Raw genomic sequence first — 24,243 nt, 5'->3', positions numbered from 1 at the left:
TTCCGTTGGTTTTCTTCGGTGATGTTTTCTCCCCCCCCCCCCCCCCCCCCCAGAGGCTTCACCTTCAAACGATCAGAGCGATTTCTGGCCACGTCCTCTAGTTGTGACCATTCATGTACAGGAGAAGGGCGCACAGACATCACGAGTGGGATCAACCAGGCAGAATAGTCAGTCATTTCCAGAGATCAGTGCAGGGCGCCCTCTACCCGGCATTAGAAAGGTTATGTCAGCGCCTCTTTGTTTCAAAAGATGGGATAAAGGTGAATATTAGGGTGTACTCACCTGGTGCTCAGTGGAATTCTCAGGACCGAGAATCCACTGGCACCCGATATCCACGACAGCTTTTCTGCCCCCCCCCCCCCTCCCCCCGGGTTCCTAATCCAGATAACTGGAGAGACATCCTTGGGATGCAGCCCACTCGTGGGCTTTAAATCAATGTAGAATGTATCTAGTAGAAAATATCCCCGCGCTGCCGGACCACAGGGATCAACACAGACTCTTCGGTCCGTAATGTCTTTCTATTCCTTATATGTAATGCGGTTCGGCAATTTACAAAGTTTGCCCTACTCAAGCATATTACACATTTCTAGTCTCTCTACATATATAATTAAAAGTTTTTAAAATCCACTTACGCTTCACACGATGCACGCCAGTGTCGGAGCCATCTTTGCGTCATTTGATCGGCGTCATTTCCTATCCATGTGACTATACACGTCATTCTTTTTCTCAATGAAACTTCTTCTTTACACTTCCATTCACAGAAAAGAAACTCTGTTTACTATAATGGGAGAATACTTAAACAGAGACTACTAGAAAACGTCACTATTTTAAGCACCGTTATACATTAAAAGTAGGATAATGACTGTCCATCTTCCCTGTCTCCCCGAAAACAAGACAGGGTCTATTACTTTTTGCTCCAGATGATTTTACTTTTGCCATGCATAGCTGACTGAACACTATTTACATTTACTTTTTTTTTTTTATTAACTGTAACGAGGGCTTAATTTTGGAGTAGGGCTTATACTTCAAGCATCCTCAAAAATCCTGACAAGACGCCATGCAGTAACTACCTCGGAGCTGACAAGACGCCATGCAGTAACTACCTCGGAGCTGACAAGACGCCATGCAGTAACTACCTCGGAGCTGACAAGACGCCATGCAGTAACTACCTCGGAGCTGACAAGACGCCATGCAGTAACTACCTCGGAGCTGACAAGACGCCATGCAGTAACTACCTCGGAGCTGACAAGACGCCATGCAGTAACTACCTCGGAGCTGACAAGACGCCATGCAGTAACTACCTCGGAGCTGACAAGACGCCATGCAGTAACTACCTCGGAGCTGACAAGACGCCATGCAGTAACTACCTCGGAGCTGACAAGACGCCATGCAGTAACTACCTCGGAGCTGACAAGACGCCATGCAGTAACTACCTCGGAGCTGACAAGACGCCATGCAGTAACTACCTCGGAGCTGACAAGACGCCATGCAGTAACTACCTCGGAGCTGACAAGACGCCATGCAGTAACTACCTCGGAGCTGACAAGACGCCATGCAGTAACTACCTCGGAGCTGACAAGACGCCATGCAGTAACTACCTCGGAGCTGACAAGACGCCATGCAGTAACTACCTCGGAGCTGACAAGACGCCATGCAGTAACTACCTCGGAGCTGACAAGACGCCATGCAGTAACTACCTCGGAGCTGACAAGACGCCATGCAGTAACTACCTCGGAGCTGACAAGACGCCATGCAGTAACTACCTCGGAGCTGACAAGACGCCATGCAGTAACTACCTCGGAGCTGACAAGACGCCATGCAGTAACTACCTCGGAGCTGACAAGACGCCATGCAGTAACTACCTCGGAGCTGACAAGACGCCATGCAGTAACTACCTCAGAACTGACAAGACGCCATGCAGTAGTTACCTCAGAACTGACAAGACCCCATGCAGTAGTTACCTCAAAACTAACAAGACCCCATGCAGTAGTTACCTCAAAACTGACAGACCCCATACAGTGCCCAGAGCTACCTCAGTAATGATACCATTAATAAAACACCATTAATAAAACACAATTGTTAGCAATAACATAATTCCCCATCATCACCCCTGAACCAGCTCTTTCTTTAAAACCTAGTAAGGGTTAACACTGACATTTAAAACTGACAAATTTACCTGAGGGCACTTGCACATGATGGCTCCCACACCCAGCCGTCCGTGAGCCAAAACCAGGAGCGGAGAGAAAGTATGATGAAAAGATTTGCATGTCTCCCCTATTTTGGACCCACTCTCGGTTCTGGCCCACAAAAAAACGCTATGCAAAGGGCCCCTAACACAAGCTAAATCCTATTATACAGAGGTGCCAGTAACCAGGGGTACCACCTGGTTATTAGAGGTCTCATAAAACTTGTAGCGCTTCGCCTGTACACTGCACGCAGCACAGGACTTGGTAGAGGTGCTATCGCCATCTTGTAGAGCTTGACTTGTACGCTGCGTCTGCAGCAGCACAGGACTTGGTAGAGTTGCTATTGCCATCTTGTAGAGCTTCACCTGTACTCTGCACCTGCAGCAGCACAGGACTTGGTAGAGGTGCTATTGCCATCTTGTAGAGCTTCACCTGTACTCTCACCTGCAGCAGCACAGGACTTTGTAGAGGTGCTGCCATCTTGTAGAGCTTCACCTGTACCCTGTATCTGCAGCAGCACAGGACTTCATAGAGGTGCTGCCATCTTGTAGAGCTTCACCTGTACCCTGTATCTGCAGCAGCACAGGACTTGGTGGAGGTGCTGTCACCAGTTTGTAGAGTTTCACATGTACCCTGCACCTGCAGCAGCACAGGACTTGGTAGAGGTGCTGCCATCTTGTAGAGCTTCACCTGTACCCTGCATCTGCAGCAGCACAGGACTTCGTAGAGGTGCTGCCATCTTGTAGAGCTTCACCTGTACCAGGCAGCAGCACAGGACTTGATAGAAGTGCTGCCATCTTGTGGAGCTTCACCTCTACCCTGATCTGCAGCACAGGACTTGGTAGAGGTGCTGCCGCCATCTTGTAGATCTTCACCTCTACCCTGCAGCAGCACAGGACTTGGTAGAGGTGCTGCCATCTTGTATAGTTTTGCCTGTACCTGCAGCAGCACAGGACATGGTAGAGGTGCTATCGCCATCTTGTGGAGCTTCACCTGTACCCTGCACTTGCAGCAGCACAGCACTTGGTGTGATAGACATGATGATTGCTATTATAAAATGTCTATCGATTTGTATAAACCAAATGTATTTTGCTGTTGTAATGACTCTTAGCTCTGTGGAGTTTAAAGGACACACACAATCTAATCATGGTATTTGCTAGACAATGGATGTATGATGTTAATGTTAGCTAAGTACATAGGAATTGCACAAGAAGCCTCTAAGAGTTAAGGGTCATAGTGTTACATGTATATTTGTGTCCAACACTGAGTGTTGAACTAGCACTTCTTCACCCCTCCCATCCTGAAACTTCTACAACAAAGGAATTGCTTCAGCCTGAGCACATGTTGATAAGACTTGCTTATACACAGACATGACTGGAGCTAGGACAAAAGTCCATGCTACATCAGCACTTGGAAGAGGGTGGGCAGAGAGGTGGGAGATTCTATATGATCCGACAAATGAGAATCTTATATGTTACTGATGTAATCTGTTGCACGCCCATTGAAGGGCGGTTGTCATGTGTTATAATAAAAGGCTTGAGCCTCTATACATTGTAGAGACTCTCCCAGTTTTAGACCAGCATTTGTGTCTGATCTGGTTCGATGATGTGTGCACACGATACAATTCGGAAGCGGCAAAATACCCCGAAGCCTGCTGGAGAAAATCATAATCCAGAACAGTGTCGTCCTTGGGTGGGCGAGTGGATCTGTGAGGTCACAGCCTGGAACGTACAGAGATCGGCAGATGGCACGCAGAACTCAGGGGCCCGAAAATCTACAGAACACGGTAAGATTGCTTTATGTAAATCTACCGATGTGATCTGGGTTCTGACTGCTAAATCTGCCTGTATCTGATCCAGACTGGACCTTCACTGAAAGACAGGTCTGTCCACTCGAAAAATCACCATATTACCTGTCTAGGGGTATTTTGTATGCTGTGGTTGCTATGTCTGAGACGGTTAAAAATTGTGTATACAAGACCAAGAGACAAATTCTGTGAGGGTTAATGTGTCGGAAGGGCGGACTCGGCTGTTTAGGTCTGAGGGAACACGCCAGACACTTGCTCCTAGGTAAACTAGTGTGAGGTTAGGAAAATTTATGATACGTATATCTACCTTTTATGATTGAGCGTGTTATGTTCTCATATGTGAAAAGGTATATACGTGTGAAGTATAGCCGTGCTTTGTGACGGCTGACTCCAGAAACTCTTGGTCATTGAAAATAATCGTCAGTCTCTGTGTATAGCTAAAATGTCCTGTCTAGAACGTGTACAAGAAGTGCTCTTGGGGATTACTAGACGGTGGGTTGTTAAAAAAGGTAGATGAGATATAAACCTTGAGCCATTGTGGGTATTCTCCAGTAATCCCGTCTGTCTGGTATTATAGAAAGAATGTGCAGTGTTTATTATTGGGGGGAGGGCTGCTGATAAGAGTGAACTGAAAGCTTTTTCCAATTAACCCTTTCTGTTGCCTTTGTCTTTGTTTTGTAGAATTAATGTGCATTGTAATCTGAGTGGGAAAGAGAGGTTATATTGGAAGGATTTGAAGAAAGCAGATTTTACAAGAGGAACACTACTGTGTCCAGAAACTTCGAATAGGCTAGAATAAGCAGGTAGAATAGAATGAGGGATCAGTATAGGATGTTTTGGAATATGCAAAACATGTAGAAACGTTTTACAAAGGAAAAGTTGCAGAAAGAAATGTCAGGTTATGGACAGATAAGCAGAAATGAGTATGGTAAGATAGGTTGTAGAAAGTTTTCAGAAGATGAGCAGGAAGCCTAGCAGAAAGAAAGGTGTTTTTAGATTGCTAGGAGGAGGTATAACGTAGTTAAGAGATTGAAGAGGGGAAAGCATGTAGGGGGGTATGTGTATTGCTTATGAACAATGTAATGTCTTTGTGTTGACTACAGCCCCTCCCTGTAATGGCGGCCGTGCTTGCAATGTTTACAATCCAACATAGTGTGACTCTGCAGTAAATGTAGTGAGGCCTGCCCCCACCCTGAAGTTACTTCTCCCCATGTGCTCACTTTCAGGGTGTGTGATGTTACTTCCGGTCCCTCCCCATCCAGGACAGGACCTGGCCCCGCCCCTTCCTCCTCCAGCGGCCATTTTGCCTCACCTGGAAGTGCTGCTGCCCCTGGCCCCGCTCGTTCCTCCGGCAGCCATCTTGCCTCACCTGGGAGATTTGTAGCCCCGCCCCTTTCTGCCTCTGGCGGCCATTTTGCTGCATTTGGGAGGCCTATATTCCCCAATGCCACTGTATCCAGTGCTAACATCATGATTGTCTGAAGTAAGGTTTTGTTTGACCAGACTTTGTTACGCTCCAAGATGTGGCCACTTTGGATGTGTGATAAGTTCAGGGAAACAAACCTTTGTGAAGATGCAGCTTGGGACATAGTAGATGACTAAGCTGGTTTATAGTGTATGGAAGATTGGAGTTGATGCATGGGGGGCAGAGACCAGGAATACATGACAGGGGACGCTCTCTCATGTTCCCAGGGGCTCTGTTTTCCACTGCCCGCTTCTCCAATGGATACTCAGACCGATGATGTTATGGAAGGCTCCTACAGATGAAATAATTTCCCTATAGTCACCCAGCAAACTTTTTCACGCAATTTGATGAAGTAATATTACTTTTTATGTGAAGAAAGAGGGACTGAATTGCCCAGAGTAGGATGTTAATTCATCTGTATTCTTTAGTTTTTCTTTAAGTCTTTTGTATATTCTGGTGTCAGTCTACACTGAAGCTATAATTATATTCCGACAGGAGAGTAAAAGCTAAACGCTGGCCATACCCTGAAATACTATTACACTGGGTGACGTAAAATTTGACTTGTGTTGCGCCCCCTTGTGTTAAAAAATGCTAACTGCGACCTGAAAGGAAAAACATTTTTTTGTAAGGAGATTTTCGCTCAGACTTCGCTGCATACAATGTCACCTTGACCTACAAAGTGCTTGTTTTTGTGCCTCTTGGTTTACTAGTTTGAACGCAATTACTCTTTTTTTCCATTGAGTATTCCGGTTCAAAAGGGGGGATGCAGAGGTGATCTGTGCCATAGATGATATAGGTGTTGTAGATCAGCTATTGGGTTTGAAAAAAAAATAAATAAATGGAATAAGATAACAAGATTCCGAGCCATGTCAAATAGTACATCAGCACGATTATTTAGTACTAATTCAGTAAGAAACTGCAGGTATGCAAACAGTTATCAGAACCTCTGTTGATAATGCATATGTTGAGCTTTCTGCAGATGGTATCAGGGTGAGGATTGATGACTCCACATCGGATATGCAGTGGTCACACAACAAGATGTCCTAGAAGCAGAAGTTCTGCCTCCGCATGTCTCAGTACAAGAAGCGGAATTAAAGGCCATCACTAAGGCGTGTAGAGTGGCGAGAGGTAAGACGGCAACCCTTTACACTGACTCCTGGTATGCATTTCGCATAGCTCATGATTACGGCCCAATATGGAAGGCCAGACAGTTTTTTACCTTAGCAGGACAACCAATTGAGAATGGTGCAGCGGTACAGAGTCGCATGGAGGCCCTGCTTCTACCTGACAAAGTTGAGAGTTCGCACCGATTCCTACACTGGAGAGGTGAGAGACGACACCCTCGCTGACAGCATAGCAAAGGCAGCGGCCCTCAAGCCGTGGAAGAAAGAAGAAAAGATACTGACGGCATGAGTCAGTGGTAAAAACTTTGGACATTGACAAAAATTTGGACTTTGATATGCTAAAGACTTTTACAGTTACAAGCCAGCAAGGAAGGAAAGAATAAATGGACTAATATGGGAGCAGCAGAAACAGGACAGCGTGTGGTGAACAGTCAACAGCACTTGCCCACCACAGTTCCTGTATCCCATGATGGCCCAGCTGATGGACGGAAAGACTCACCTAGTAAAGCAGTAATGACGACGACGCTTGAAAGAGGATGGGCGACTTCTAGGTTCTCTGTAGCTGCTGCATCATTTGTCCAGTTTAGCATGATCTATGCCATGGGTGAGACAGGGCAGAAGTAAATTTGCCGCATCACACTTGCCTGGACCACTCTACCCATTTCAGGGATTGCAAATTGACTACGTTCAGCTCCCACTTGTTGGGAAGTATGAATACGTGCTTGTTGTTGTTGATGTCTTTGCAGGTTGGAGGCCGACCCTGTTACCAAGGTAAACAAGTAGGTAACCGCAAAGAAGCTCATGAACGAGGTAAACTGTGAATATGGGGGTACCAGAAGTGATTCAGAGTCAGACAGAGGTACAAACTTCGCAGGTGAATGTAACATGTCATGTCTGCTCTGGGTGTATCCCAGGCCTTTTACATACTCTACCATCTTTAGAGTAGTGGAAAGGTGGAGAGACGTAGTGGCACGCTAAAAAGTAAGATACTTAAAAATGACGCCACTTTGAAAAGACTGTCATCCAATAACCTTATACAGTGTTAGATATGAACCCAGGGGGGATTATACATTATCTCCCTACGAGATTGTTTGGGCTAGCCCCAAGGCTAGGTTGTTACTATCCTCAGTAGTTACAATTACAATCTGATGTGTTGACTGAGTATGTGATTTCCGTTGTTAAAGAACTAACCAAAGCCTATGCACAGGTGTTCTCTTCCAGACTCAGAGGCAGACACTGGGACACATATCTTGCAGCCTGGGGATTGGGTGTGCGTCAAGAAGTTCCTCAGGAAGCACCCTCCTGAGCTCCGATTTGATGGCCCCTACCAGGTGCTTCTGACTACTGCCACAGCTGTGAAACTAGCCGAAAGACTTACATGGATCCATGCTTCATACTGTAAGAAAGCTTCAGATCCGGGTGACCAGTCTTAGTTGTGCCAAAGACATTACTCTGGTTAGGGCTAGTGAGAGAGGAGGGTGGCAACTGGAATCCTTAGTCGGAAGAATATGGGGGTATGGTTACCTTCTAGTATAACTCGTCCAATGCTCAAGTAGCCGCATATTCCTTCGACTATTGTATTGTGGTCCTTCGTCTAGGCGCAAGATCCCACCGCAGGCCAGATTTAGCTCAGTCCAGCTGGTTATATGACTTGCATACCCGGGGAATACAATATGTTTGCGCCACTGATAACGTCTGGGGAGAAGACTGCCGTTATTGGGGATTAGTGGGATGGAACGCAGGAACAGACTAGTCCTATAAACCGCGAAGTGCCTTAAATAAGAAAGATAAGAGCGGGAAATCCCTAATTAGTCGTATAACCCTCCTTGAGAATAATAAGGACAGCAGGTATTGGAAGGCTGAACTTAGTATGCTGCTTGGTTTTAATGCGGTTGTTACACTAACCATGGGAGATCCAAGCCCGGGGGACGGGGGGCTTACAGTCTGGGGACATACCGGTATGGGAGGACAGATCCCTTAGGGAAGTTTAAAATAAGGGATATGGTAGATGCACCCGAATGGAAGCCTTCACTTAGTCCCGTGCCCATAATTAACCCCCTCCGCCGTAAGATAAAGACCTTGACGAACATGATGATCATAGCCGACCCTAGTAGCTTGCACTTGCAGCAGCACAGGACTTGGTAGAGGTGCTATCGCCATTTTGTAGAGCTTCACATGTACCCTGCACCGGTAGCAGCACAGGAATTGGTAGAGGTGCTGCCATCTTGTAGAACTTCACCTGTACCTGTAGCAGCACAGGACTTGGTAGAGGTGCTGCCATCTTGTAGAGATTCACCTGTACCCTGTACCTGCAGCAGCACAGGACTTGGTAGAGGTGCTGCCATCTTGTAAAACTTTACTATAAAAGAAAAAGCTTCGGCAGCATCCAAGGTGCGAATTCAATATCCAAAAGGTTTTATTTTTCCATCACATAAGACATGCAGGCAATGTTTCGGCCATGTTGGTCTTTGTCAAGCTCAATTGCAATGGTTCAATTCAAATTTAGAATAATTGACCATGTTCCTCCCTCCCCCAGGGGTGGCAATCATGCGCTTCTTCTAAAAAAACATGAGTTACGCTGGATTTATGAGCTAGACACGATGTCCCCAAAGGGCTAAATATGGAATATATTTATCTGCCACACCTCTAACTGATATCTGGGACTCATTAACGGTAATGAAGTTCATTGTTTTTAATTATATGTTGGTGTATTTTAATTTACCCCTTCTTCTTTTTCTCATTTTTTGCAGATAATTTCATGAACGGTTGCAGTGTCACTCTCCCAGTGTTTTACACCTCGTGACATATTTTGAGAATTAGATAACATATAGGGATTTATCCATAATTTTCAATTCTCTTGTCAGGGAAATTTCTGCGTACAGCACCAATCAGGCCCACCCCAATATAGTACATGGATGGATGTATTATGTACCATTGTATATCATCTCCATGTAGATATTTTATGATTGACATATTGTATATATGCGACCTAGTATTATTTCTCCGCAGTTCATGTAAATGAATTCATTATCCAACTGCAATACATTTGTATATTATCAATTGTGCATATGGTCTGGGTAGGACTGCCAATATGAAACAGATCTATTCCTTATGGAGAAAGAATCCCGCACGGATTTATATGCTGAGTCTCGCGAGATGTGTCTGTTCCCCACGGAGCGACAGCCATAGGATACCGGCACATGCGCAGTGTGATCGCGCTGACGTCATCTATGACAGAGTGAATGACGTAGCGGTCAATCAACGCGATACCAGCGGTCTTCCCGCGGATGCCCAGTAGGAGGCAGCGGACGCCGGAATTATGCACTTGTGGGACGCCTGTGATGATGACAGCCTCGAGGAGGAGGGAGACACTGGCACCGCAGATAGCATTAAATGTACGTAAATGAACATCTGTTGTAAGGAGGGATTGCTGATTAGGTGGAGGGTTTTGATTTGTTAATTACCTGATTGTGTTACTATTTATATGTGGCTATACACCATTGTAATTGAGCTTGACAAAGGCCAACATGGCCGAAACGTTGCCTGCATGTTTTTAGTGATGGAAAAATAAAACCTTTTGGATATTGAATTCGCACCTTGGATGCTGCCGAAGCTTTTTCTTTTATGGTATACACTCTTTGTAGTGACAAGGATCCAGTCACTCTGCTTTGGCTACTGCATACTGTATGCCCAGCCCCTGGGTGGGGTGTGACAATTTGTGCTGCTATCGGACTTTTTTCTGGACTGTAAAACTTTACTTATACCTGTAGCAGTACAGGACTTGGTAGAGGTGTGCCATCTTGTAAAACTTCACTTATACCTGTAGCAGTACAGGACTTGGTAGAGGTGTGCCATCTTGTAGAGTTTCACCTGTACCGTGCACCAGTACAAAACTTGGTAAAGGTGCTGCCATTTTGTATATTTTTACCTATACGCTATGTCTGCAGCAGCACATGACTTTGTAGAGGTGCTGCCATCTTGTACAGCTTCACCTGTCCCCTATGGCCGCCTGCAGACGAGCGGGTCAGATCCGGCAGCGAGAATTCTCGCCGCGGGACCCGACCCGAGAGCCTGCAGAGACGAGCGCGTACTCACCCGCGCCTGGCGGCCCCGTCTCTTTCATGTGTCAGCTGCCGCGCAGCCGGCGCATGCGCAGACCGGAGGCGGCGGCCGGGTGGCATATTAGCACTAACTGCTTAGGTTAAGCAGCGCTGCTGATTAGAGCCACCTGATAAGCTCTTCGGCACCACGTGACTACACAGCGTGCACGCGCATTGCCTTCAGCAGCCGTGCACTACACACTACAGTTAAGCAGACGTGCACTACACACTACACTTAAGCAGCACGGGGTTAGGTTTAGGGTTACGGTTTAGGGTTAGCTAAACCTAACCCTGAACCCCAACCCTAAACCTAACCCTTAACCTAACCCTAAACACTAACCCTAAACCCTCAAACTAACCCTACACCTAACCGTAAACCTAACCCTAAACCGTAACCCTAAACCTAACCCCGTGCTGCTTAAGTGTAGTGTGTAGTGCACGTCTGCTTAACTGTATTGTGTAGTGCACGGCTGCTGAGGGCAATGCGCGTGCACGCTGTGTAGTCACGTGGTGCCGAAGAGCCTATCAGGTGGCTCTAATCAGCAGCACTGCTTAACCTAAGCAGTTAGTGCTAATATGCAGCCGGGTGAGTGCGAGCCCCGCACAAAAATAGGACATGCCGCGGTTTGTTTGCCGCGCGACATTTTGCGCGGCCAAACCGCGTCCGTCTGCATAGGAGTGCGTATTGTAATGCACTCCTATGCAAACTTTCAGTGGCGGAAATCCTGCGGGATTTCCGCCCGAGTGCAGGCGGCCAATACCAGTAGCAGCACAGGACTTGGTAGAGGTGCTGCCATCTTGTACAGCTTCACCTGTACCCTATACCAGTAGCAGCACAGGACTTGGTAGAGGTGCTGCCATCTTGTACAGCTTCACCTGTACCCTGTACCTGCAGCAGCACAGGACTTGGTAGAGGTGCTGCCATCTTGTAGAGATTCACCTGTACCTGCAGCAGCACAGGACTTGGTAGAGGTGTGCCATCTTCTAAAACTTCACTTATACCTGTAGCAGCACAGGACTTCGTAGAGGTGCTGCCATCTTGTAGAGTTTCACCTGTACCGTGCACCAGTACAAGACTTGGTAAAGGTGCTGCCATTTTGTGTATTTTTACCTATACACTATGTCTGCAGCAGCACAGGACTTTGTAGAGGTGCTGCCATCTTATAAAGCTTCACCTGTACCTTGTACCTGCAGCAGCACAGGACTTGGTAGAGGTGTGCCATCTTCTAAAACTTCACTTATACCTGTAGCAGCACAGGACTTCGTAGAGGTGCTGCCATCTTGTAGAGTTTCACCTGTACCGTGCACCAGTACAAGACTTGGTAAAGGTGCTGCCATTTTGTGTATTTTTACCTATACACTATGTCTGCAGCAGCACAGGACTTTGTAGAGGTGCTGCCATCTTGTACAGCTTCACCTGTACCCTATACCAGTAGCAGCACAGGACTTGGTAGAGGTGCTGCTATCTTATAAAGCTTCACCTGTACCTTGTACCTGCAGCAGAACAGGACTTGGTAGAGGTGCTGCCATCTTGTAGAACGTCACCTGTACCTGCAGCAGCACGGGACTTGGTAGAGGTGCTGCCATCTTGTTGGGCTTCACCTGTACCTTGTACCTGCAGCAGAACAGGACTTGGTAGAGGTGCTGCCATCTTGTAGAGCTTCACCTGTACCTATAGCAGCACAGGACTTGGTAGAGTTGCTGCCATCTTGTAGAGCTTCACTTGTACCTGTAGCAGCACAGGACTTGGTAGAGGTGCTGCCATCTTGTAGAGCTTAACCTGTACGCTGTGTCTGCAGCAGCACAGGACTTGGTAGAGGTGCTGCCATCTTGTAGAATATCACCTGTACCAGCAGCAGCACGGGACTTGGTAGAGGTGCTGCCATCTTGTTGGGCTTCACCTGTACCCTGTACCTGCAGCAGCACAGGACTTGGCAGAGGTGCTGCCATCTTATAGAGCTTCACCTGTACCTTGTACCTGCAGCAGAACAGGACTTGGTAGAGGTGCTGCCATCTTGTAGAGCTTCACCTGTACCTGTAGCAGCACAGGACTTGGTAGAGGTGCTGCCATCTTGTAGAGCTTCACGTGTACCTTGCACTTGCAGCAGCACAGGACTTGGTGTTGTCATTTGGTGGGCACTGTTCCTGCTGGTGTTGTCATCTGGTGGGCACTGTTCCTGCTGGTATTGGCATGAAGGTAAAAGGTAGCGTTCGCTTTGCTGATGGTTTTCTACCTTATGAGTCCTTCTTAGATACAAACGTTCAAACAATGTCCTCTGGCTGTTCAGCGCTCCTCCTGTGCTTCAGATGGGTCCCAAAGCTGAAGCGCAGGGGATTCCAGACATCTTTGAAGCTATTACTCACCGTCCACTTCATCCTCGCTGACTATCATCCGCTGCAGAAGGTCCTCCATCTCCATAGAGGATCTAAAGCTATGACAGGAATTGTGAGAGGAAAGCTAGTGAGGCAGATTCAGCAGCCACACTAGCAGATAGCCAAGAACTGTATGAGGTGGTTTCAGTGCAAAAGCCACACCGCAGGAACCAAGAATCTTCAGTACCCAATAGAGTCCATAAGGAAGTGGCAGCATCAATGGTGAAGTACAAATAAAAGCATCTCCTTATTCTCCATAATATACAGGAATTGTGAGAGAAGCGGTGATCGGACCCGGGAACTGTCACCTGGATGCTGATTCCTTTCCTGATAATGATGATGGCCACACATCTCTGCACCTCCAAATATCACTGCTGCTCCTCCCAGCCAATTCCTCTGGGCCAATTACCAGCCGCTGTCAGACCAGCTGATTCTGCCTGGCAACCACAGACATTTTCACGCCATTTTTCTTCAGCCAATCATCTGCTGCTGCCAACCAGTCCATCACTGGGCAGAACTCACTCTCTGCCATCTCATCTGACCCAGTAATGACCTTTGTACCATATCTTTGCTGACCAGAAAACCTCCTCCATAGAGAGTGACATATCATCCATCCATCATCTACCTAATGCTCAGATTCCATGAGGCTTTCTCTCCTAACTGTCCCTCAAGCCTTACAGGAAGAGCAGACTGAGGGGTCTCTGGTAGATGTAATACAGGGGGAGCAGACTGAGGGGTCTCTGCTAGATGGCATACAGAGGGAGCAGACTGAGTGGTCTCTGGTAGATGTAATACAAAGGGAGCAGACTGAGGGGTCTCTGCTAGATGTAATACAGGAGGAGCAGACTGAGGGGTCTCTGGTAGATGTAATACAGGAGGAGCAGACTGAGGGGTCTCTGGTAGATGGAATACAGGGGGAGCAGACTGAGGGGGTCTCTGGTAAATGTAATACAGAGGGAGCAGACTGAGGGGTCTCTGGTAGATGTAATACAGAGGGAGCAGACTGAGGGGTCTCTGGTAGATGGAATACAGGAGGAGCAGACTGAGGGGTCTCTGGTAGATGGAATACAGGAGGAGCAGACTGAGAGGTCTCTGGTAAATGTAATACAGGAGGAGCAGACTGAGGGGTCTGTGGTAAATGTAATACAGAGGGAGCAGACTGAGGGGTCTCTGGTAGATGTAATACAGAGGGAGCAGACTGAGGGGTCTCTGGTAGATGGAATACAGGAGGAGCAGACTGAGGGGTCTCTGGTAGATGGAATACAGGAGGAGCAGACTGAGAGGTCTCTGGTAAATGTAATACAGGAGGAGCAGACTGAGGGGTCTGTGGTAAATGTAATACAGGGGAAGCTGACTGAGGGGTCTCTGGTAGATGTAATACAGAGGTAGCAGACTGAGGGGTCTGTGGTAGATGGAATACAGGAGGAGCAGACTGAGGGGTCTCTGGTAGATGCAATACAGGGGGAGCAGACTGAGGGGTCTTTAATAGATGTAATGCAGGGGGAGCAGACTAAGGGGTCTCTGGTAGATGTAATACAGGGGGAGCAGACTGAGGGGTCTTTGGTAGATGGAATACAGGAGAAGACTGGGGGTCTGTGGTAGATGTAATACAGAGGAAGCAGACTGAGGGGGCTCTGGTAGATGGAATACAGAGGAAGCAGACTGAGGGGTCTCTGGTAGATGGAATACAGGGGAAGCAGACTGAGGGGTCTCTGGTACATGGAATACAGGAGGAGCAGACTGAGGGGTCTCTGGTAGATGGAGTACAAGGGATGCAGACTGAGGGGTCTCTGGTAGATGTAATACAGAGGGAGCAGACTGAGGGGTCTCTGGTAGATGGAATACAGGAGGACCAGACTGAGGGGTCTCTGGTAGATGGAATACAGGAGGACCAGACTGAGGGGTCTCTGGTGGATGGAGTACAAGGGATGCAGACTGAGGGGTCTCTGGTAGATGGAATACAGGAGGAGCAGACTGAGGGGTCTCTGGTAGATGGAATACAGGAGGAGCAGACTGAGGGGTCTCTGGTAGAGGGAATACAGGAGGAGCAGACTGAGGGGTCTCTGGTAGAGGGAATACAGGAGGAGCAGACTGAGGGGTCTCTGGTAGAGGGAATACAGGAGGAGCAGACTGAGGGGTCTCTGGTAGAGGGAATACAGGAGGAGCAGACTGAGGGGTCTCTGGTAGAGGGAATACAGGAGGACCAGACTGAGGGGTCTCTGGTAGATGGAATACAGGAGGACCAGACTGAGGGGTCTCTGGTAGATGGAATACAGAGGGAGCAGACTGAGGGGTCTCTGGTAGATGGAATACAGGGGGAGCAGACTGAGGGGTCTCTGGTAGATGTAATAGAGGAGCAGATTGAGGGGTCTTTAGTAGATGTAATGCAGGGGGAGCAGACTGAGGGGTCTCTGGTAGATGGAATACAGGAGGAGCAGACTGAGGGGTCTCTGGTAGAGGGAATACAGGAGGACCAGACTGAGGGGTCTGTGGAAGATGGAATACAGGAGGACCAGACTGAGGGGTCTCTGGTAGATGGAATACAGGGGGAGCAGACTGAGGGGTCTCTGGTAGATGTAATACAGAGGGAGCAGACTGAGAGGTCTGTGGTAGATGTAATACAGAGGGGGCAGACTGAGGGGTCTCTGGTAGATGTAATACAGGTGGAGCTGATTGAGGGGTCTTTAGTAGGTGTAATGCAGAGGGAGCAGACTGAGGGGTCTCTGGTAGATGTAATACAGGAGGAGCAGACTGAGAGGTCTCTGGTAGATGGAATACAGAGGAAGCAGACTGAGGGGTCCGTGGTAGATGTAATACAGAGGGAGCAGACTGAGGGGTCTCTGGTAGATGTAATACAGGAGGAGCAGACTGAGGGGTCTGTGGTAGATGTAATACAGAGCGGGCAGACTGAGGGGTCTGTGGTAGATGTAATACAGAGCGGGCAGACTGAGGGGTCTCTGGTAGATGTAATACAGGGGGAGTAGACTGAGGGGTCTCTGGTAGATGTAATACAGGAGGAGTAGACTGAGGGGTCTCTGGTAGATGGAATACAGAGGAAGCAGACTGAGGCGTCTGTGGTAGATGTAATACAGAGGTAGCAGACTCAGGGATCTCTGGTAGATGTAATATAGGGGAGCAGACTGAGGGGTCTTAAATAGATGTAATGCAGCGGGAGCAGATTGAGGGGTCTCTGGTAGATGTAATACAGGGGGAGCAGATTGAGAGGTTTCTGGTAGATGTAATACAGGAGGACCAGACTGCTAGGTCTTTGGTAGTAGTAACTATCTATTGTACATATGCAATTATTTATTATTCGCTAACCATTTTAGGGGACATACCAAAAAGAATGAACAAAAAGAATTAACAATATTGCAAATTAGTGAAAATAAACTGAAACTGTGAAAGAATGAGAACAGTAAAGGGTTAACACTGGGGCAGTGCTGACTGTGGGAGGAGCTACTGTCCAAATGTTTCCTGTGCATTGGCTGATTACCAGAGATTTTGAATTTCCCGCTCAGTTGACGGTTACTTCAGCGCTTTCTGTCCCTCCATCCATGTAACACGTGTGATCACTGACCGGACATCTGATATAGAGGCGGCCAGATCCTCCCCTAATCCCGCTCCTGCGACTGTCAGCCGAATCCTCTATCAACTCCAACTGTAATAGAGGAGACTGCGGTGCACCGAATGTATCTCCGTATTGTAACACAGGAGACAAACATCATATTATAACCCAAAACTCTTCCCAGCACCCCCATTCCCTTATTCTTAGGGCCCCCTGTGTGCCCCACTTCCCCTACACTGCACTACAACCCCCACTATGTCATCCATAACTCCTTATGTCACCAGCCTCCTACTCACAGAGAAAGTGGTCAGAATACAGCGTTGTGCAGGAATCAGCGGGTGATCAGCTGCCGCATATAGTGGGAACACCAGACCGAGAACTCCAGCGGCAAAACAGGTAGGAGCCGCTCTGTTCCCGGTAACATTCTTGATATTACAGGCGGTCAGCAGGAAGAGGATGGAGGGGTGGGAGTTCTCTTCATGCTCTAAGCTGCGGCAGTGATCAGTGAGAACAGATAGGACTCAAGAACAGTCTGTGCAGAAAGTCATTTCTGCTGGTTCAGATTGCTTTTAGTACAATCAAAATAATCATGATCGGATCCACAGAACCTGGAGGTGACAGCTCTGCTGTAGACGGGGTGGGTGGCTCTTAGAAGAGCCTTTGGGGTGATGGTACACAGTGGAGAACGGAGCTGATCACTTGGCGCTGGTGTACTTGGTGACGGCCTTGGTGCCCTCAGACACGGCGTGCTTGGCCAGCTCTCCGGGCAGCAGCAGGCGCACGGCGGTCTGGATTTCCCGGGAGGTGATTGTGGAGCGCTTGTTGTAGTGAGCCAGGCGGGAGGCTTCCCCTGCGATGCGCTCAAAGATGTCATTGACAAAGGAGTTCATGATGCCCATGGCCTTGGAGGAGATGCCGGTGTCGGGGTGGACCTGCTTCAGCACCTTGTACACGTAGATGGCATAGCTCTCTTTCCTGGTCTTTCTCCGCTTCTTGCCGTCTTTCTTCTGCGTCTTGGTCACGGCTTTCTTGGAGCCCTTCTTGGCCGCTGGAGCAGACTTGGCGGGATCAGGCATGATAGCACAAAGACACTTTTCCTGACAAGAGAATAATGTCGCTGCACCGCCCACCGCAGCCGTATTTATAGACCGGCCATGCAAATGAGCACTGCTGTCTGCTCACCATTTTACTGGAGGAGCAAGCCATGTGACCTGTAGGGGGGCGTCAAAAGCCACGCCCAGTGCAGTTCATTGGTGCTTCTACAAGTCTATTCTCAATTCGTCCAAAAACTAATCCCTCTATTCAGCAGTTTATAGTTACGCAGTGGCCGGAGTCTGAAGTGCGCACGGAGTCTGAAGTGCGCACGGGTGATGACGCTCCTATACCCCCGAGCCCGCCTGTTATATCACCCAGAATATATATTATACTGTAGAATACATGGGCAATAAGACGCAGCCCCACACACCGTGACATCCCTGTGACACCCGCTGTATCACATGCAGTTGGGTAACTATTATTTAGCAGCTGATGTAATTATTCCAACAGTTGGTGGATCCGTTGTTTCCCAACAGACATTCTTCCTGTGCTACATGTTATCTGCCGCTCTGTAACGTCTCTGCAGACAGGCAGCGCTGGGTCGTATTTATTAACCATATTATTGCTTTGTAGTAACTATCTGTTGTAGATATGCAATGATTTAACCATTTCAGGGGGCGTACTTAAAGGAATGAACAAAAAGTGAACAGCTCAAGTAACTGAAAAAATGAGAACAGTAAAGGGTTAACACCGAGACAGTGCTGACTTTGGGAGGAGCTACAGTCCTGTACTTCCTGCTCATTGGCTGATTACCAGAGATTTTGAACTTCCCGCTCAGTTGAGCGGTTTTTCCGTTGTTTCTGTCCCTCCATCCATGTAACACGTGTGATCACTGATGGGACATCTGATATAGAGGCAGGCAGATCCTCCCCTAATCCGGCTCCTGCGACCCTCGGCCGAATCCTCTATCTGCCCCAACAATAATACAGGAGACTGCAGTGCACTGAATGCATCTCCGTATTGTAACACAGGACACATGTCTTATTATAATCCAAATACATACCCAGCCATGCAGGACTCTGGGAGAGCTGGGTGACTTGGCTGCGACTAAGTTTACATAAAGCGACGACCCTGCAGGACTCTGAGAACTGGGTAATTTGTCTGCACCTCTATATAAGGGAACAGCTGTGCAGGACTCTGGGAGAGCTGAATGACTTGGCTACGCTACTAGGCAAGTCTACATAAGGGACTATCCATGCAGGATTCTAAGAGAAGTGGGCGATGTGTCTGCACCTCTATGTACCAAAATAGCTGTGCAGGGCTCTGGGCGAGCTGGGTAATTAAGCAACATCAATCTACGCAAAAAGATAGCTGAATTATATAATGGCTGCGCAGAAAGACTGGGGCAAGTGATTACATAGTTCTACCTTTACTTTAGGACAGCTGTGCAGGACTCTAAGAGAGCTGGGTGATAAGAGCATCTTCATAATAGGGAATGGCTTTGCAGAACTTGGGGAGAACTGGGCAACGTGGCTGCACTACTAAAGTTTACATATGGAGACAGCAAAGGGGTTGTCTTTTCAGAACTTTGGGAGAGCTGAATGATGTGGACGCTGTGTATGACCCCAGAATAGCTGGGTGTTGTGAACCTACTGCTAAGTACGGGGACTCTGCAGGGCTTTGAGAGAGCTGGGTAATATGGGCTGCAACTATGCAACAAGACAGCCATCAGGACTCTGGGAAAGCTGGGTGATTTGGCTGCACCATTACAGAAAGAGTTCAGATGTTTTTTTGTTCCGCTGGTTTTCTATTGTGACTTTTCTCCAGAGGCTTCACTGTGGAACAATCGGAGGGACTTCTGGCCACGTCCTCCAGTTGTGACCATTCATGTATAGGAGGAGGATACACAGACATCAAGAGTGAGGATTAACCAGGCACAACAGCCGCCCTCTACCCGCCATTATTATTCATCTCATGAAGAGAAATAGAATCCTGTAGAGTTTATACTTTTTACCGGCAACAAAACGATGTAATCCTATAAATGTGACATCACCGAGACAATTATCGGCTCGTCCCGGACAGCACTACCGCTAAATAACTGCCTCTTATGTATGTTAAATCCACACCGCTACCCGATGCTGCAGATATCTGCAGTACAATTAGCACATTTATATTATATACAATAAGTATGATATCAGCGGCACAGCTCTGTTGTAAGGAACATGTGGGTGGCTCTTAGAAGAGCCTTTGGTTCTATGAAGGAATCTGGGATCAGCGGCGCTCACTTGCTTTTCTTGCTGCTCTCAGTCTTCTTGGGCAGCAGCACAGCCTGGATGTTGGGCAGGACGCCTCCCTGGGCGATGGTCACCCCACCCAGCAGCCTATTCAGCTCCTCGTCGTTGCGCACGGCTAGCTGGAGGTGACGGGGGATGATGCGGGTCTTCTTGTTGTCCCGGGCGGCATTGCCAGCCAATTCCAGGATCTCAGCGGTCAGATACTCCAGCACAGCTGCCAGATAGACCGGAGCACCAGCGCCCACCCTCTCAGCATAGTTGCCCTTGCGGAGAAGCCTGTGCACACGGCCGACGGGGAACTGCAGTCCTGCCCGGGATGAGCGGGTCTTGGCCTTAGCACGAACCTTGCCTCCTTGTTTGCCACGTCCAGACATCGTCTTCACTGTAAGAGAGCAGCAGAGGAAACTCTTCAGCATAAGATGATGAGGAGCCCTTCAGCTACCTTTTATAACCTGCTGCTCCGCCCTCCTCTCCTGTCATTGGATAGATTTCAATCAGACAAATGGTGAACAGACTTGTAGAAGCACCAATGAACTGCACTGGGCGTGGCTTATGACGCCCCTACAGGTCACATGACTTGCTCCTCCAGTAGAACGGTGAGCAGACAGCAGTGCTCATTTGCATGGCCCGTCTATAAATATGGCTGCGGTGGGCGGTGCAGGAACATTATTCTCTTGTCAGGAAAGTATCTTTGTGCTATCATGCCTGATCCCGCCAAGTCTGCTCCAGCGGCCAAGAAGGGCTCCAAGAAAGCCGTTACCAAGACTCAGAAGAAGGACGGCAAGAAGCGGAGAAAGACCAGGAAGGAGAGCTATGCCATCTATGTGTACAAGGTGCTGAAGCAGGTCCACCCCGACACCGGCATCTCCTCCAAGGCCATGGGCATCATGAACTCCTTCGTCAATGACATCTTTGAGCGCATCGCAGGGGAAGCCTCCCGCCTGGCTCACTACAACAAGCGCTCCACCATCACCTCCCGGGAGATCCAGACTGCCGTGCGCCTGCTGCTGCCCGGAGAGCTGGCCAAGCACGCCGTGTCTGAGGGCACCAAGGCCGTCACCAAGTACACCAGCGCCAAGTAATCTGCTCCGTGGCCCGCTGTGTACAATCACCCCAAAGGCTCTTCTAAGAGCCGCCCACCCTGTCTACAGCAGAGCTGTCACCTCTGGGTTGTGTGAATCCGATCAGTCTTTACACAATAATTTCCTGTGCTAATAACCCTTGCTGCGCATAAAGTGGGCATTTCCACAGCCTTTTTCCTATGGTGGGTCCAGTAAGCAGAGCGGCTGTTGTGGCGTTCTGCGCCGCCTCCTTTGCCCGGTGATTCCAGGCTGTGGTTTATAAGCAGCGCTGGGTCCTAGTGCCAATATACTCCAGCAGTCTGTTCTGCTGTTAGCAGGTGGAGTTGGTCTTTTAACCCTTTCAGTAGTGATAGATGCCATATTAACTGAAGAATAGACTAAGTAAGGAATAAGCTGGAGTTCACAAACTTTCAGGATTTGTTTATAGTTTTTTTTAATAACCTGATAATGGGAAATCGGTATACAAGGGGTTACAGAAAAAGCTAATTCTATAAATTATCTACACCATTAATTTGGAGGAATCTCTGTTCTGGTGCAGCACGTCTAGCTGCGGGTGCGGCTCTACTGCAACGGTCGGTACAGGCGCTGTGTATATAATGTATGAGATCCTCTATAGGTGTACCGTAATCTCTGAGATTGTCCTCCATACTCGGCCATATCCAGAACACTGATGGCATAAAGAGATCCCGTGATCCATCTGATCTCTCTGTAGATCTCGGTTTTAGGGTGCATTCACACGAGCGTAGGCGTATTTACGTTCGCACGTCCGCAGCGTATAATCGCCGGAAAGAACGTTTTTCGGCGATCATGACCAGAGCTAGAAAGCGTATTATCGTTTGTTCCTCCTTTGCAAACTATCTTTTCGGCCATCGAATATGCGTTGGCGTGTATTTCGATCGCGTATGTTCCATTTTTTTTCGGGTTGCCGTTTTTACGCGCCGTAAAATCGCCCGTGCGAACGAATACATTCGAAACCAACGCCTCAGATGGTCACGTATATACGATTGGGCGCAAAAACGCGACGTATATGCGCTCGTGTGAATGCACCCTTAGGATGCCTATATGCTGATCACAGGCAACTTGAACTCCTCTATTAACTTCCCAACCCCGTCTGATGGAAGTTTCTTCCAAGTTGTCCCGAGCATCTACTCTTCCAGAGCCCCGATGTCTTCTCCGCGATTGCTGTGTGGACCTCGTGGTCCACAAGTACTGTAGTGATTCGTGTTCCAGCGCAAAAGAAATTAAAGCTATCAGGCCAGTTTCATGCTACACTTCTATAACTTGTTCCAGAGTCAGCCCATATGAGCAGTTGTCTGATGCAAACAAAAGCAGTAAATTCGTTCTATCCCTCCTCTCCATCAGTCACTTGATGTGCTGTATATGTTTTCTGTGCAGCTGCAGTACAAATGTAGCAGAGCTGAGTTTGTTCCATGCAATACAGCTGCATTTAGAACAAAAGCTCTGACAGCAGTGACACTAAATAGAAGAGCTGATTAGTGATCTGGAGAGTTAGGCCTCCCTCACACAGGGCATTTTGTACAGCGTTTAGCGCTGCCTTTTCAGCCCAGCGCTAAACGCTGTACAACACTCCCATTCATTTCAATGGGGCTGCTCACACAGGGCTGAAAACGCAGCGTCTTCCAACACTGCGCTTTGACAGCGATGCAAGTTCTATTTTGGGGCGTTTTCAGCCCTGCGTCGCCCATTAAAATGAATGGCCAGCGGTTTTAGCACTGCTGAAAACGCGGCAACACTTGGTGCCGTGTTTTTGGCAGCATTAACCGCTCGCCGATTTTCGGGGTGAGGGCTTGCAATAGAAGCCCTACCCCAAAAATCAGTCCCAGCTAGGTAGAGAAAAAAAAAAAGCAGTATTCACCTAGCCGCTGCAGTCCGGGTCGCGGCCGCTGGTCATTGCCGCTGAGCCGGGCTTCCCCTGCATTCACAAGTCTATTACCGTGGGCCCGGTTTGAGAACCCCGCCTCCGGCAATAGAGTGCTGTGATTGGTTGTCGGCACGCTCGATGCCCAATCACAGCCCTTCATTGACTGTCTCAGCCAATCAGCGCCGGCAAGCTCTGATTGGCTGAGACAGTCAATGAAGGGCTGTGATTGGGCATCGAGCAAGCACCGACAACCAATCACAGCACTCTATTGCCGGAGGTGGGGTTCTCAAACCTGGCCTACGGCAATAGACTTGGGAGTGCGGAGGAGGCCCGGATCAGCGGCAGAGACCAGCGGCCGCGACCCGGACTGCAGCGGCTAGGTGAGTATTGCTTTTTTTTTTTCTTTTCAGCATTCTTGTCTGCGTTTTCAGCCGAGCTGAAAATGCAGCCAAAACGCTGGCATAAAGTATGCCTGCACTGCTGAAATGGGGCGGAATCTGTAGTAAACGCAGCGTTGAAAAACGCTGCGTTTCTGCAAACGCCCTGTGTGAGGGAGGCCTTATAGGGGCCGGGGTTGTGGGGGGCAGCGAGGGTCTCACAGTACCGACGGTCCTTCAGGGTCTGTAAAACCTTCCTGGACCAAAACACTCTTCCAAAGGAATCCGAGCGAACGCTCTGTAGAGCATCTACGGCCCCGGGGATCTACAATAGAAACCTCCCTGCATATTGTGTAAGATGTCACCGACTGTGACACTGGATCTGGCGCTGAGAGTCCCACTGCATCACTACTCTACCCATCTTTGGCCCCACTTGGTTATAGGACCCCTACTGTGGCCCCATTTAGTAACAAAAACCCCACTTGTCTCCACCGGAAGTAAGGGTAGATACATGGGATGGCTGGGTACAGTAGTAGGGAAAGGCTAAGCTGACAGCTGTACACACCCCTAGGGTGCATGTACTCTCCCCGCCGGACTGTAATCTCTGATTGGAGCGCCTGTTCCACAGCTCCTGGCTGACACTTGCCCCCTCACTGTGACATTTCCTGCCGGTCTCCCATTATTCCCTTGCCGCCTGCAACTCTCCCTGGAGGTCTCCCTTCTTCCCTGTTGCCTCCGGCGCTGTGACTCTCCCAGGCGGCCTCCCATGTGTGCTCCCATCTGTAATGCCGTTCTGTGTCCCCGCTGAAGCTGGCCCCCCTCTCACATGGCTAGATGGATGGAGGCGTCGGCCGCTGTCACTCCTCTGTGTGGCGCTCTGCTGCCTCCTAATGCCTCTCCTCAGGACCCTGCTCTGCTGCCTCCTCCTGCCCTACTCTGGCCAGGACTGACAG

General features: G+C 48.7%; 3 protein-coding genes across 3 annotated transcripts; 1 reads left to right on the top strand and 2 right to left on the bottom strand.

The window, feature by feature from the left end:
• Positions 1 to 16,311: 16,311 nt before the first annotated feature.
• Positions 16,312 to 17,707, bottom strand: LOC136610531 (histone H2B). Its single transcript, XM_066589761.1, has one exon. It carries the CDS (start codon positions 17,694 to 17,696, stop codon positions 17,316 to 17,318), a length of 381 nt encoding a protein of 126 aa, XP_066445858.1. The 5' UTR covers positions 17,697 to 17,707; the 3' UTR covers positions 16,312 to 17,315.
• Positions 17,708 to 19,392: 1,685 nt separating this feature from the next.
• Positions 19,393 to 20,332, bottom strand: LOC136610530 (histone H2A type 1-like). Its single transcript, XM_066589760.1, has one exon. It carries the CDS (start codon positions 20,321 to 20,323, stop codon positions 19,937 to 19,939), a length of 387 nt encoding a protein of 128 aa, XP_066445857.1. The 5' UTR covers positions 20,324 to 20,332; the 3' UTR covers positions 19,393 to 19,936.
• Positions 20,333 to 20,643: 311 nt separating this feature from the next.
• LOC136610529 (histone H2B) lies at positions 20,644 to 21,396 on the top strand. Its single transcript, XM_066589759.1, has one exon. It carries the CDS (start codon positions 20,651 to 20,653, stop codon positions 21,029 to 21,031), a length of 381 nt encoding a protein of 126 aa, XP_066445856.1. The 5' UTR covers positions 20,644 to 20,650; the 3' UTR covers positions 21,032 to 21,396.
• Positions 21,397 to 24,243: the final 2,847 nt, after the last annotated feature.

This window comes from Eleutherodactylus coqui, chromosome 2, assembly GCF_035609145.1.
Source record: "Eleutherodactylus coqui strain aEleCoq1 chromosome 2, aEleCoq1.hap1, whole genome shotgun sequence".
Lineage (NCBI taxonomy): Eukaryota > Metazoa > Chordata > Amphibia > Anura > Eleutherodactylidae > Eleutherodactylus > Eleutherodactylus coqui.
Note: the sequence above shows the minus strand (reverse complement) of the source record. Positions and strands in the feature narration are given on the sequence as shown.